General features: G+C 43.2%; 1 protein-coding gene across 5 annotated transcripts in view; it reads right to left on the reverse strand.

Moving 5' to 3' along the window:
* PHACTR2 (phosphatase and actin regulator 2) overlaps positions 1-15,615 on the reverse strand; it is a 138,491-nt gene that overhangs the window by 96,241 nt on the left and 26,635 nt on the right. The window contains exon 1 of one of the 5 annotated variants that reach the window (XM_063329434.1): positions 10,326-10,731. The exons of the other annotated variants lie outside the window; for them this stretch is intronic. Within the exon in view, the coding sequence (XP_063185504.1) occupies positions 10,326-10,338 (13 nt within the window). The 5' untranslated portion in view covers positions 10,339-10,731. Of the gene's footprint in view, positions 1-10,325; positions 10,732-15,615 lie in introns of those variants that run through there. 5 annotated transcript variants of the gene reach the window in all.

A 15,615-nucleotide genomic window follows, 5' to 3' on the forward strand; every position in this document is an offset into this window, starting at 1 on the left:
ACAACCAGGGGGAGTACAGAAAATAAGCACTCCAAATTCCTCTGCAAAGCCCCAGGAAAGCTTTGTGGTTGCCAAGCTACTAATATTGTCAAAATACTTGTTTTCCTTTCCTTTTATTTTCTGCCCATAATACGCTGTGACTGTGAAAACAGGCAGAAATAAAAAATAAAAAAAAAAAAGAAGGAAAAGAAACCCCAGTGATACAGGTTCACACTGGGCATTCAGACCAGAGTGGCACCTGAAAGTGGAGAGGGCCACAGGACTTATCAGGACCAATCCAACGTAGTAGCACGCAATAGATGCTTTGCTGTGGGAAACACCACTTTTGCATCCTACAGGCCCTTAGGTGCTTCCTGATAAGCTGTAAAAAGGCAGAGGTGCAAAGGACAAGTGTGGTGTGCCAGAGAGAGAGAAAAGGAGAGCCTGCGGTCACACAGCTCCATCCGCACTCTGCTGAGAAGTTTATTCGTGTTGCTTTTTCAGGCAAGTATACATCAGCCGTTCTTTCACAACGGTGACAGCCCTCTTCTCCATTAGCAGTCTGATCTAGTGCTTGAGGTAGCACTTACTGCTCTGGGAAAAAGCTTAAAGGCAGAGCAAAGGAAAAGGTAGCAAGGCCACAGAACTGTGGCACACCTCGTTTACCCCAAGGGTAGTCTGAAACGGCCGCACAACCTATCTGCATCCAGAAGAGGTGCACAAACTGTTACACTTGGGAGCCATCTGCTCCACCAGATGAAAAAAACTGAACTTGCCCTCAAGTTTTCAAATTTAGATTAAAAAAACCCAAAGAAATCTAGCTGTGATTGCAAGCAGCAATGAGGGAGCTTATCTGAGGGCAATCTTTACCTCAGCCAAGCTTTTCATGTCACTGAACTAGCAAGTCATTGCGTCAGGTAGACAACAGCTGACTGCGTGTTTCTCTGTCACAACAGGAGGGCTGGGAGAAGCAGACTTCACTGATGTGCACGTGGCATTACTAATGGGGAGGAAAAACACTACTCTCAGAAAAGTGCTTTTAAACAGTAGCCGTACAAACTGCCCTCTCACTCAAGCGGCATATCAGTAGCTTCTTTACCCGCAGTGCAGAAGAAAGAGTGAGGCAGGCTACCACCTGAGGGAGGAAGGGAACCCCCCCAACCACTGGGCTGCTTATTCCTCCCTGGGAGGAGTGAATATTTTTGGGTGGGAAGGTGGAAATAACACCGGCTATTCTTCCTCCTTGAGCATTTCAAAATAAGACTCCAAATGGCGCTGAGCAGTATATCTACTTTGCCAATATTATACCTGTCCACTCTACTTTGTAGACAAGTTTCCTGAACTACAGTATTAAAGAATATACATGACACTTATGGAATTCGAGAGTTTCCAACGGTGACAAAAGTGTGTGAAAATGAAGAGCTACATGTACAACTACTCCATCTCCTCTAGTATTCATGTTGAAGAATCAACATGAAGAGCTAAAACAACGAACATTAATAGATGTTCCATTATTTGGACTGGAGGACAATAAAGTAATATTATGTAATGATCATCACCTTCAGATATTGCTGATATTGCAAGGTAAGTTGTTCACCTTGAGGGACCTCAAAATCTTGCTGAAGACTTCATCACAGCTAATTTGGCCCCAGAACTTCCCACATGTAGGTAAGAAAGTATTTTTCCACACTATCTAGACTATCTAACCTCGGAAATTGCCAAGATGCCCTCACACGACACTGTGAAACCTTCTTCTGCTTCTAAACAATACAAGTAATTCATCAGCGTGGATGGCACCTCCAAAACCACGGGCAGGGTTGGGCTCTGAGGCCTGTTTGCACCAATTAACATCACAGTGTTGAAATACCCTCCAGCTAGAAGCAAAAAAAAAAGCTGTGTCCTGAGCTGGATGCCATGCAGATGTAAAACACTGCCTCATCACATCTAACTGGAGCTGGCTAACCAGTCTGGGTGCAGCCATCAGTACTGATGTGACTGCGCTGTTTGTAGGTTCAGATGAATGTCCACCAGGCAAAAGGCACCGCACCATATGAATACACTCAGAGCTACCACAGGGACTTCTGGCACGGCGCTGGTTACACAGAGCAGACGTGGCTTTCAAGGGGAGCCGAAGGAGAAAACAAACACACAAAAAACCCCATTGCTGTGGTTCGTAGGAAAAGTGGGAAGGGCGGACTCTACCATTGCTTCCCATTCCCATTTTTAACCTCAAATCCATCCTTGCTCCTCATTTCTGCTTTACGCCTCCTTTGAAGCCACACAGGCCAAAGTAAACAGCCACTTTGACCTCTTGCAGGCACCACTCAGAGCCTTAAGCTGTTGTGTAGGAAATGCATGTTTATGCCTTACAGGAGCCATATAATATATTACAATCACTGTGCTAAGTGATGCAAACTAGGGAATTTAAAAGTTACATTTGGCAACCTGCCTTTCCTGTGCTCTAATTATTTCTTAATATCCCAATTTAAGGGCAGCATATTGGCCCCAATTTTAAATTGTCTGGCATTTATAAGTTTGTGTCACAGAATGAATGTTAAACAGCTTTCAGATTCTTTATTGAAAACTGCTGATTGTGTATTGCCTGACAAAGCAGAATGTCTCCATTAGAATAATGATTTATTGTAAATAAGGTAGTATTAAGGCTGACTATTCTGGGTATTAAAAATGCATGGAAAAAATCCATTGAAAAAAGTGTTATGTGAGCTGTCATAATTTGCCAGTTTAATATCTTTGTCATTTGCTTTTCTTTTTAAAATGCCAAGAGCAATTAAACCTTATCCCACCACTAGAAGTTGCCAAATTTCACTTGAAATTAAAACAGAATAATGCGTCATGTTAGTTATTTTAATAATATTAAACAACAAAAACGGAAAAGAGAAGAAAAGGAGACTTATATAACAACTGCAGCTACAGACAAAGCAGCTAAAATATATAGGCTGGTTTTGCGATAAGGCGCACACACATGAACTCCAGAGGCTTCCTACATGAACAAACCGTTTCCCTTGACGGTATAGCCATAGTAAAGAATCGCTGGACTATGGTCTAAATGTCAATAAGCAGCTCCCAGCAACATGCATTTTCTGCTGGTTTGAGAGCACCGTATTTTCAGTTCATCTCTCCACACGGTTTCCATGCAAGCCTCCATAACAAAATACCCTTCGCTTTTTGGACCGACGCAAGCCCCAGTGAGAAAGACAGAAGGGACTTGTGAGTCAGCAGGAGCTGGAGCTAGGACGAATCGATCACAACTTTGTTCCCTGTGGAAATACCAGCTGTTGTCATATTTGTGTTTGAATTACATTGTGCTAGGCTTCTCCTAGCAATGGTCAAGCCATGGATGAAAAGATTGTTTCTGGGGTTGACCCCCACTGTGTCTGCCTCTCTACAGAGACATACAATTGCCTTTATCATTACGAAATTGCCTGTTGCTATCTGGAAATACATGTAAAGGGATTCTAACATACAACAAGTTGTGAAATATGCAATCAATCACACTAATTTTTGATGCTGACGTTACAGGAGTGGCGGTGCTGAGCAAACTAAGATTAAGCAAATATTTGACCCTGGCCAGTTTAGCTTCTCCTGGGCCTTTTGCTTTATTTGAAAATTGGATGTTATCAGGGACCTAATTCTGCGCTGAAGTCCATTGTTTGAGCCAGAAGTTCCCAGCAACTCAGTACCCCATTGCTGACAAGTCAGGGTCAAGTTTGTCTCCTCTGGGAGGAAAGCAGCTAACCATAAACATCATCCCTACTTCTGTTCCTTGCAACAAGTCCTGCCACTGGTACCACTTCTCCCACGAGGTGCTTGGAGGTACTGGTACTGGTACCAGTACAAACCACATTAGGTCCTGTCTCCCAGTATCTGCAGAAAAGGCGACAGATTTATTCAAATGAACATGGCTACTTCCTTATTCTGGCATCCCCAGCAGCAAACAGGACATCCCTTCTAGTGCTGAGCCAAGCACAAACAGCTCCTTGGTATGGGATAAATAAGCTGGGTGACCCACCTCCACCACTCTGCCTCTCCACACGGCGCCGGTGGGGGCTGCTTGCTTTGGCCCTGGGCCCCCCCATGCTCACCCAGGGGCTGCTGGTCCCCACCTGCCAGGAGGAGCGGTTAGAGAGCAACTCAGCTGCTTTACTCAGGATTTACTTCTGTCTGCTGGGAGAGGGTTGCTAGGTATTCTTATAGTCCTAAGCTACTTATATTTTCCAATTATACTTTAGGAAGAAGTCTCATAAACGTTTTATGTGAAAATATAAAAAAAAAATTGTTAAACAGTGAGACATAGGAAAAAAAAAAAAAAAAAAGACTTTTTGGTAAAATTCCATCCAGTCTACTTTTAGAGCCCAAAGCAATACCCCTGTAAGTCACCCCATAATTAAGCATCAGATTTCCTACAAGACTCACAGTTAGAGACAATGAACGATGATTAAACAGCAGCAGACTAGATCCTTATTATTAGCCACCTGCTCTTTGGTCATACAACCTTGCTTTCCTCTTTGCAGTTCATTTCCAGCCCCCTCAATTTGGGGTGTTCGAAGCCCCCAGAGCGATTTTCTGATTTTCTCAGAATGATTTGTGCCAGTGCCTCTCTTAATACAACTCTTCTTCCTCCAGACTGCTCCCTCATCCTGTCCTCCAGACTGCTCCCTCATCCTGTCAAATGGCTCCTGGAACTATGGTCTGGGCCTTGCTAGAAGCGTATGGGGAAGCGATACCTGTCAAATTTGGATTTCTACTTCCATACACAACACTTGCTCCTTCACCATAGGTGACAGTGATGATTCATACTCAGAACAGGGGTCTGAGGGCAGTTTGAAAAAAAAAAAACAACAAAACCACACACAACCAGCAGATGCAAAACTTAAGGCACGAACTCAGCACCTGATGGTCTGATGCTTGCTAGCTTTTATCAGAAGACAGAATCAGAACTTATTGGAAAACAAAATCTGTATTACATAGTCTCTCCAAACCAGCTGGTGCTTCTTTAGAGGAAGTACTGTAGGGACTGGAATGGTTGCTTAAAATATCATGAGTGTGTGTAAATGCAGTGCAATGGCAGCATTTCTAGCTGAAGAGAGCCATTTGAAGTAGGGTGAGTGGACCATCTCTACGTTAGAAGATGCTCCATCATTTTAATCCTATGTGGTATTTGGTTACTTCTAGTGCAAGTTCCTATGGAGTTATTCCAGGCTACGTGTATACAGACTTGAAAATAACATTGGAAGCAGCAGCATCACAAGGAAGTTTAATCCTCACAGAAACGTTTTCCAAGATTACAGCTTTATAAGCACACTGTTCCAGCTTCTGGGTGAAGGGGCATAAGCCACGAGTATTATTCTAAAATTACAACAAGAAGAAATGCAACTTTCTAGCAGGCAGTGACCTGTGACACACTCTGGCATCTGCTTCGACCTAGGCCATGAGCGCAAATAGGAGACAAATAAAGCTACACAATGTAGTATAAAAGAGATTATTATTGCTTTGTATTTTATTGGCCACGTGCAAACCATTTTGTGATCTATAGAACACAGCATACCCAATAAAAGTCAGCATGTTATCATTGATAGTCACATTTTGCAAGGACGACGAGTGAACTTATACATAAGAGTGTGGCGGGGAGAAAGGAGATGCTGTTGTCCTGTCCAAAAGAGACAAGGGAGAACAAGAGAAGGAAAAAGCCTAAGAAACATACACAAGTCACTTGGGCAAGGTACCACCAAAGATCAAAACAGAAGTTGACAGCGGGATACAAATGATTTCGCTGCTAGAGTTTGGAGTTGTCACTGAGTCTCAAGGGCTGACAAACCCACAGTTACCCTCCCTTGTCTCCATTGCAAGTGGTTTTGTTTCACTAGGCTTCCAAATTGAGAGGGACAATGCAGGCAGGCTTAAGCCTTAGATGGCCAAAGGATTGCAGAGCCCTTTGTGGGCAACAAGTGAACCTTACAACACACTGCGAGATTGTTATCTCGGCTAATTCTGCACACACATCAGCTGGGCCACTTTAGAGGTTTCTGAACGCTGTGAGTTGATGAGAAAACCAGGGTCATAATCTGAAGCCCACCTCCCAGCTTGCTCTTCTAAAAAAAAAATCTGAATGTTTTTCTCTCTTACATTTTAAAAAGAAGCACCCTGTTTGCCTCAAATTCAGGTGAGAGACTACAGAGTATCTGTAAATTCAAACCTTTAACCAGCATTCAATCCCAGCAGTCTTATATTTAAAGGATGCTAAGTAAATCCTATTCACTTACTGAAAGACAGAAATGACCAGTTACTTCAAAAGCAAGGGAATTACAGTCAGCAAACAGCTTCCTGTGTCTCTTACCCTTCCTGTGACACACGATATCACACAGAAGGCAGCTAAATTGACACTTGCTATTCACCCGGTCCCACAGCATTTCAGGCCTTAAGTTAAATAGTCTTGCTTCAATGAAAACCTCTGAGTTTCACTACTCGTCAAATATGCAGTTCGATGCGCTACTGGATGTTCCTCAGAGACAGGGTAACCAATACACAAGACCTCCAGTCCCTTTAAAATGGATTATTTGCTGGAAGGCATAGCCTGCAGCCACAGCTGTAGAGCCTACATAATTCAGGGTAACAATTAACCACAGCTAGCTCATTACTGCTAAAATAATATTCCAAGTGCAAAGAAGTCGTATAAATCCCCAAGAAAGATGAAACAAGGCCTCCTGATTTTGTTCAATACCAGTATGGTGTGCACGATGGGGCACCTCGCCGTGGTGCCATTCACCCCAATGAGATCCTTCCCCCCAGCTTTCGGCACCTCGCGTTGGCACGCTCCTTGGGAATGAACAAGTGCGTGAGGCCTGTCCACTTTAAGGTGAGACGCCTGCCCAGGCAGGACACGGCTGACTAGGAGCTCTGGGGGAAGGGATGATGCTGACCTCACTCCTTCTTACAGGAAATCCCCCCCAAAAAGCATCACTTGGGAGCACGTCTGTTTCCGCAGCTTCTCTCTTCCTGCTACCGCGAGTTTCTCGCTACTTTTGTATTCCCTTTTTGTTGGTTTGGTTCCCCCCCCCCATGAGTTATTTCCAGCCCTTCCTTGGTTTTTTTTAAAGCCAGTTTTATTACATCATTGCCATCGCCAGGCTTGATGCGTCTGGCCTGAAACAGACGTGTGCGGCAAAGCTGGAGCCCAGGACCTGCCGGTGGAGGCAGGCAGGGGGCTGCTGGCTGCCCTCCCTACCCCTAGCGACAGGCGATCTTCTGGCCAAATACCAGCAGCCAGCCCGTCACAAACAGTTGATGACAAAATAAGCCAAAAAACAAAACAAAACAAAAACCCCCCAACTAGAACTGTCCTGATGTGCCATACACCGATGGATGAATATTTTATTGCTATTCCAGGAAAGGCTTTTAAAGGACCACACGAGACAACGATTATGTGGAGCTGTCTCGGTACACAGATTAAAAATATAAGCAATCTAACATTTAAAGGAGAGGGCATTAATGAAAACATCGTTTCTCAAAACCGTGAAATAGCATGGACCAAGACAGCGAAAAGGTGCACACAGGTGACCTATTAGCAACACTCATCTTTTTAAATAACAGTTTTGTCCGGAAAATTATTTTAATGATGGCACAGAAGATGGGTGATGAATTACAGAGATATTTCTGTTATGCAGAGCCAAAGATGGAGTTTTGCCCAACAATTATCCATGGTCTGACTTTGAAAGTCTCTTTGGCAGCATGATGAATTTAATAACAAAGGCCTGATTCACTGACACTGATAACCAAATTGTTATTTCTAACACTCAGTGGTTGGAACTCGCAGCTGTGCTAATATTCTGCAGTTCTGTATTGCCAGAAATAGCATTTCTTTAGGAAGAATTCAGGCAGGTATCCAGTTTGTATACATTAGCATGTTTACATTTCAACTGGCGAACTGCTGAAGAACAAATTAATTAGGCAGTTAGTTTTATGGTTGCAAATATCCTGCTTCTGCCTGTTTGATCTCCTAAGTGCCCAGATTACACTGTGTGGGTTTTCAAAGGCGCGCTCGCACCCCTGAAGAAGTCAGAGGGCACAGGCCAGATCTACAGAGGTATTCAGCTGCACAGTCCCCATGCTGGCACCCAACTCCATGTGGTTGCAATTAGAGATCAAGAGCCCCAAAAATACTTCTGCGGACCCGGCTGTGCTTACCCAGCTCCCCGTAGGCTCTTTGGAAATGGATGTATTCCCTACACCGCTCAAGGCATGGAAGTGGCTGGGCTCTTGGAAGAGCTGCCGGGAGAAGGGAGCGTGCCCATGTCACGTGTGGGGCTGAAGCTCGCTGGGGTTTTGGACAAAGCTGACCACAGGCAACGAGAAGCTCGCTGGCAACCACAGTGGAAGCTGGAGCATGGCCTTACCTTCTGCCATGACTTCCTCACTAAGGCTTAATTACGTCTGTTGTGGGGTTGGTTTGGGGTTTTTAATTCTCTTTCCAAAAGGGTTAATTTAACTACTTCCAACTGTATATAGATTGCTTTCTGAAAAAATGCAACCCATCAGTCACTGTTTCTGCATGAAAAGTATATAAAATAAGTGAAGTTATTCAGCAAACTGGTGTTATAAGAGGCTTTGAGAGTACTTGGTAAAGTTGTGCAGAGGGCAAAGCCTTACTTATTTTAACTTCCAAATTTTGCAGATAGCAACCAAACCGGAACCTTCCTAAGGCAAAAAAAAATTATATATATATATATACACACATACACACACACAGAGGCAAATCTGTTTCTATGGTTTTCAGATACTAGCTTCCCTCTTCACCCCCCCAAAACTGGCCTTTAAAATAAATATGACTCATTCCAGAACAGATTCTTATAGCTGGATTAAAGTGATAGCTCTGTCAAGACTTCAATAGTATCAGTTGCTGGTGCTGGGGAGTGTAAAAACCTGGAGGAATTAGCAGCTCTGCCTGCCAGGGCATCTCTTGCCCACAGGCGTTCGGTGCCGGAGAACAGGAATCCTTCCCCTCCGACCAGAAAATTCTGCCTCGTCATGGAATATCGAACACAAGACACTATTATTTATTATGTTAAGGCTACTTAAAAGCTAGCAAAAGCGCCAAGTGCAAAGAGTATTCCTAATCTTTTTTATTTCATCAAAATGAACATTATACGAGGACCATGTCAGCTTTTAAGTTCATAGGTACCGGCAATATAATTTTCCATTATGCCAATATTTTAATTTCTGGAAAAACTTTTTTTTTTTGTCTCGGACATGATAGAAATAAAAACAGCAAGACCTTTTAATCTGTTTGTCACACAAGTCGATAGCAATACACTTGAGATGAGATTGACCCGGGCAGCTCAGCAGACATAAGCAAGAGTTTTGCTATTACTATTAAAACAAAAAAACTCACCCACAAAACCCCACAAAAATAAGCTATACATGTAGTAGCACTTTTGAAATCTACTGAAGAATCATTTTCTCACACACTGTAGAGGTGATCATGACTTTTAAGGTCAACATTAGACAAATTTGATGATTTGAGCAGGTTTCAAAGGGCATTGAATCTATTGCAGATCCTGTGCCCTAGTATGTATTGTACTAATACGAATAAATCAGTGAGACATTGACATGTTCAAGTTTTACAGCAGTCAAAGCAACATGCAAAATATCCATCCCAAAAAGCCCTCTTTTTGCTCTGTTTAGTGCTACAATGTAATGCAAAAAGGAAATGCAAATAATGCGTTTCATCACAGATGTAACGCTTGTATTGTGTGCACCTCCTTAGAAACCATGAAGTGCGTTATTTGGCATGAAAATGCATGATCTAAAGTTGGAACATCAAAGAAAACAATAAAAAGTGCAAATATATTCAATATTTTATGTACTAAATATAAAAGAGAGCAAGGCATTATATGGAGAAAATAGAAAAAGCTTAAACTAAGACACATGAGAGAGATGCATTATCTACTTTTCGTTAGCTTTATTAGTTACCTATTGCAATTTGTGAGAGACATTTTCCTATTGAAGTACATGCATTTTCCCTTCCTGCCACATTTCCTGCATATAGCTTCCGAAATAACACTGAAAACCTTAAAAAGCCAGATCCTACATTACAGTTGAGATTCACGTTTCCAGGGAACACAGACTTAAAACAGAAAAAAATCAGACTGTTAAAGGGTTAACAACTTAAGTGTGTCACATTTTACACATAGAAATTTGCTTTAATAAAGGACACTGAAAAGGAAGAAGCCACAAAGGCTAAAGAAACACATCTCCTGCAGCAAGTGAGACAGGATACAAACGAACCCCGTAGCTCTGCTAAGAATGCAGATCTGTTTTATTTCACTTACCAGCATTATCCATTTCCCCCCTTGGTGTTCAAAAAAGCAGAGTTCCCCAGAAAAGCAGCCGGTACGGTCTCGCTCTCGCTAATGAAGCTGGCTGCCCTTCTCCTGGTTATTAGACCTTGCTGGCAGTCAGAGCATACTTCATGCACTGACTGCAGTAGACATCACCAGGAAATTTATATCTCCAAGGATGACAAACAGCCATTAGCTCCATTATAGGCTGATTAAGATTGTGCGAGCCTATCAAGTAGATACTTAAATCCCCCAGGGTTTTACCTCTTCGGGGGGAAAACAAAAGAACTCCAAGCCTATAATATTGAATATACGTTTCTGAAAGGTAAAAGTAACCCTAAGGAGGAAAGGTTTAATGGGTAGGGAGGCAAAACTTTAAATAAAAAAGGGATATATTACAGAGCAAAGGGCTGCGATTTATCAGTGACGCAACAGCAAAAGTTATAAGGAGAAAAAAAAAAGGGGGAGGAATCTATGGCTGAGAAAGTGTTAGGTTAGGTTACAATTTGCAGCCATTAGCTTTGGCTGTGCTTTAAATCCTACAAGTTCTGCACCTGATGTTCCTTATGGTTTGGGGGAAACACAGTAGAAGTGCTTATCTGCAAAAGCAAGTCAATTTATTAACTGCCTGGAGACATTCACTATTATACTGTTTATAGCTGAATGTAAGGAAAGGGTGAAAAGTAACTACAGGGCTTTACTTCTTTTAATGTCAAAGTGAAAACACACTGGATGCTGGAGGGATTAGACTCAACAAAATCTGAATGAGATATGCTGAGATGAACAGGTATTACTCCTAAATTTTCCATACCACCTGAGTTTCTGATGCACGGGCTTTTCCCCCATAGAAGTAAAGAAACAAAACCAGTATAGAGTCCTAAACATTTCCCTTCCCTACACTTCTAGTGTTTCCTCCTTATAAATGAAAAAATATCTTATTTTCAATCTTGCCCCTGGCAGCAGCAGGTGGACAGCTGCTCTGGAGACATTCAAAACCCACCTGGATGTGTTCCTGTGTAACCTGCTCTAGGTGACCCTGCTCTGGCAGGGGGGTTGGACTAGATGATCTCCAGAGGTCCCTTCCAACCCTATGATTCTATGATTCTATGACAGCAGCAGTACATGAAGGGTAGTAGTAAATTTGAGTTCCACCCCCCTTTTTGGCACTGATTTGCTGCGTAACCCAAACCAAGACATTCTGTGCCACAGCATTTACCCAGTGGTGAAAGGGAGACCATTAAACACACTGCCTTTGGTGAAAGAGAATGTCACAAAGTACCGACACTACAGAAATGCCACACAGTATCTTCTCGATATTTTTTTCCTGTCTTTGAAATAATTCACTCAGCTGCTAAAATCCTCTTTATTGCAATGGAAAAGAAATACAGATTTTTGTGTCTGTATTAAATGGAAATGAACCCCCTTCAGCCTCACAGCATCTCATGAGCAACAAAATACATTTTCCATTCATCACCCCTTCATTGCCCCTTTGATCTTATTTGTCCTTTTTAAATGTTGAATAAAACGACAGATGCAGCACTGATCTATTTACACTGATTAAGAAGTGGAGAGAATCAATGGCTGAGAGCTAAAGTCATCAGCAAGAATGGAGAATATCTAGGGCATACTGGATATATTCTGTATTTCCAGAAAGGAAGCGCTTGGAGGGCTGAGGAGAGACTAAAGATTAGAAAACTGTCACACTTCATATTAAGCTTCTATTTATAAGTGGCTTATAAAAAGCTTATAAAAAGTAGACGTTATCATAAGCATGTTGCATTAGTATATGTTACAGATAGCTACAACCACACCAATACAAAGGGTTAAAAATGACTAATAAGGAGCTTATTCGTCTGCTAGATTTTGTATCAGTTAACGACAATTGATTAATATACCAATTTAGGTAATTGGTTAATGTGCATCAGATGAAATCTAGTTGCATAGGAGCACTACAATGGAGGCCACGAGATGGCCACCTGGCAGATGCAACCAGTTTTGTCTAACTCCTCTGTGGGAGGTAGCTGCCTGGACAGTGATGGGTTCCTGGAGAAAAGGAGAGAAAGCGAGGATTCTTGGTGGGTCTTCAAAGCCCCGCAGGTCCTGGAGAGAGCTGCGGGACGTTCTGCAGCAGCAGGAGACTGCTCGGGAGAGAAGAGCAGGGGACTGTGTCTTTGTGCAAGGAGGCTATTGCTTAACTATGGAGCCAAACAAGGGAAAAGCAAGCTGCCTGCGTAAAAGGAAGAGATTCCCTGGTTTGGAGATGGGGCTCTGCAGAGCTGCAAAACCTACAGGTCTGAGCCCGAACAACACTGAGAGATGGTGACAAAACCACCGCAGTGCAGAAGGGCATATGCATATCTTAAATCCTAGCAAGTATGCAAATGTCTTGTGCTGATTAAAGCTAAGGGAGATTGGTTTTGAATCCGATTTGTTTGCTCTAAGTTTCACTTGGGCTGGGAAAGAGGACCTATGCACTTGAACAGGCACCAGGCAATAGTGGAGCTATAGGAAACCAGTACTGACCCCGGTGGCTGAGGATACAGGTGGGCAACAGCCTGTGCCAAAGAGCTCAAGGGAAGACGCAAAGTTGCACCTACTTAGACCTCAGGGAAATGAACGACCCCAGATGGTGACTATTTCTATGCGACAGACAGGTCCTAGTGTGTGCTGTGGCTGAACCCCAGCTGCAGGGCAGATGGGCTTCATGGTGCACTTCAGGGTGCTGGTCTCTCAACCACGCGGATGAGAAGACCTGCAGGAGCATACCACAGCTCCCTTCCTGCCCACGCACGCAAGTTTCCTTCCAAAGAAGCCCTGGAAGTTGGTAATGTGTACCCAGGTCCCATCCTGACATGCAAGTCAGATATAGTCACAGCCTTAGGTCAGGTGAGGATCAGAATTGTAAGGATTGCTAGATTATGGGAAGTCACAATTACAACAGCTTGATAAGCATCGAGTTTGGGTGCTTCATCAGGGCTGTGTGACAGGTAGCAACCTATTAACTATTAAAAGGTAACTATAAATGGAAACTTCATATGATACATGACTTAAATCTCTTCCATTTGAACAGAAAATATCTCACCAGGAACCTACCAAAAAAGAAACTTACAAAATGCATAACTTTTTTTTTTCTTGTACATAATTAGATTATTGCATAGAAATTAACAAATGTGTATGATCAGATGTCATTATTATAGGATTAAAGTGATGTATCCCTGACTGCACACGGGCAAAAGAAAGGTACAGATATTAGGTGGGGTTGAACAGCAGGCCGCAATCTTTATTTAAAAGTTAAATATACATATATTCTAGGCATAAACTTATTTAATTTGTGAGTACAGAGCAACCCCATCACAATCTATAGTTGCATGACACCAAAATAACTCAGTCTGTTTAAGGACAATTTTGGGGAAGGACTGAGATTTTGGGGAAGGACTGAGAAGATTAGGTCTGCACAGGTCCAAAGGTCGCTGTTCCCCTTCCCAAAATCTCATACTCCATCAACTTGCATCCCAGTTTTTTTCAGCTATGAGGTGGTCCTGGCTCACAGTTCATTTTGGTCATAGGCACTTAAGACCTGGCTTCAGTCCCTTGTTCATCCACAGACTTCCTGAACGATTTTGTACAAGCTCCTCCAACATCTGACCTCCTACAGGAACGGCTTGTACCATGCTCCCTCCCTTCAGCTGTGTGAGGGTAAACACACTGGAGGTTGTGCGAGACCCCGGCGGTACAGCGTTAAGAGCCGATGAAGCGTCTAACTCAGATAATCAGTGCCACCTCCTAGAGAAGAAAGCATTATGGGGTGCATTAGAAGCACCGCTAATGACACAGAACCCTAATGATCCCGTTCTTCAATGTACCTGATGTACACAGCCTGCTGCAGTAATGACATTTCACTCCCGGGAAAATCGATGAGGATTCACAGAGGCACAGCAATCTGCCCAGGTAAGAAGCAAATAGAGAAAGCAGGGTAAACAGAGACCCCAGCGCCCAGCCATCAAAACCACCTTGCGTTGACAAACTCGCAGAATTGATGTACAGCTTCAGCTGTGGTGTTTCCAATCATGACAAAGACGCCTAAGAACACATTTAGAAAATGTGAAATCTGGCTCAGCTCAGTACAGATTTGTCACTGCAAAGATCTGACTCCGTAAGATGCCATTTCGGGCAAAATGTTTCACTTCCCTTTCACTGTGTCTGTTTCTTCCCACACAGAAACCACCATGCAGGTGTCTCTGGGAGAAGCTGTACTTGTTTTTAGATGCTGTGGGTTTGTGTAGTCAACGCCAACACTCTAAACACTCTAAATATACAGCTTCATGCAATTCTTCTAAGTATCCACCAAGCCTCAGGGCGATGACCGTGGTGAATACAAGGAATCTGTGGTCCTCCAAAAGATGTATCCTTCTGTGAAGTACACTTCTCTCCACCAGTGGTGGGGCAGTTTCACAGGGAGGGAGGGAAGGATGCTCTGAAGGCATAGGAATGGCAGCAAAAGGTCTGGGCTCTCCTACAGAAAAATCCCAATTTTTCAGTCAGTAACGAAAACTGCCACTTTCTGCAAAAGGATGCTTTATAAACCACACCAAAATCTTTGATTAGTAACACCTCTATAAATACAAAGTTGTTAGATGCACATTTTTCAGGTTTTAGGTATATGAAAACCACCTCTCCTTTGGCACGTTTTTTAAAATTGCTGGGCCAAAGGGAAAGCCTCTTGAGGAAGTGCTGAACCCTATGCATGGAATAGGTTTCCCCGGGTTGGGTCTGAGGGTTCAGCATATGTCAGGACTGACCTCCACCAGAAGCCTTCCCCAAGTCTCAGCAACAATTCCCAGCATCACCAGGAGAAGGTTTTGCCAAACGCCTTTTCCCCACCTCACAGAGGCAGAGGAGTTTGAGAGCAGGACAGTAACAAGTATGCTCTTTCCCTGGGAAGAAGCTACGCTTCAACCTAGAAATATTGTTAATATACCACTGTAAGTGCAGAGGATGCTTAATTTTGCTGAGCAAACAACAGGAGCCTTTGGTTACCCAGGAAGACTTTATCCTTGAAGAGCCCAGCCAGACGCAGAGGTTCTGACTCCTGCGGAAAGCTGCAAAGGGGAGCAGCAACACCACTGAAGTCAACAGATTTAAACCGAGAGAAAACAAGAAGAGAGTGGGATCCAGACAGCAACGGGTGGTCGTTGTAGGTGGGGAGTTTCACAGCACAGATGGGTTTTCAGAGGGAGCAGGAAGGGGCTGGGCATGCGTTGAGAATAGTGCAGAGAGAGTG

Source organism: Chroicocephalus ridibundus, chromosome 3 (genome assembly GCF_963924245.1).
Source record: "Chroicocephalus ridibundus chromosome 3, bChrRid1.1, whole genome shotgun sequence".
In the NCBI taxonomy this organism is placed as follows: Eukaryota; Metazoa; Chordata; class Aves; order Charadriiformes; family Laridae; genus Chroicocephalus; species Chroicocephalus ridibundus.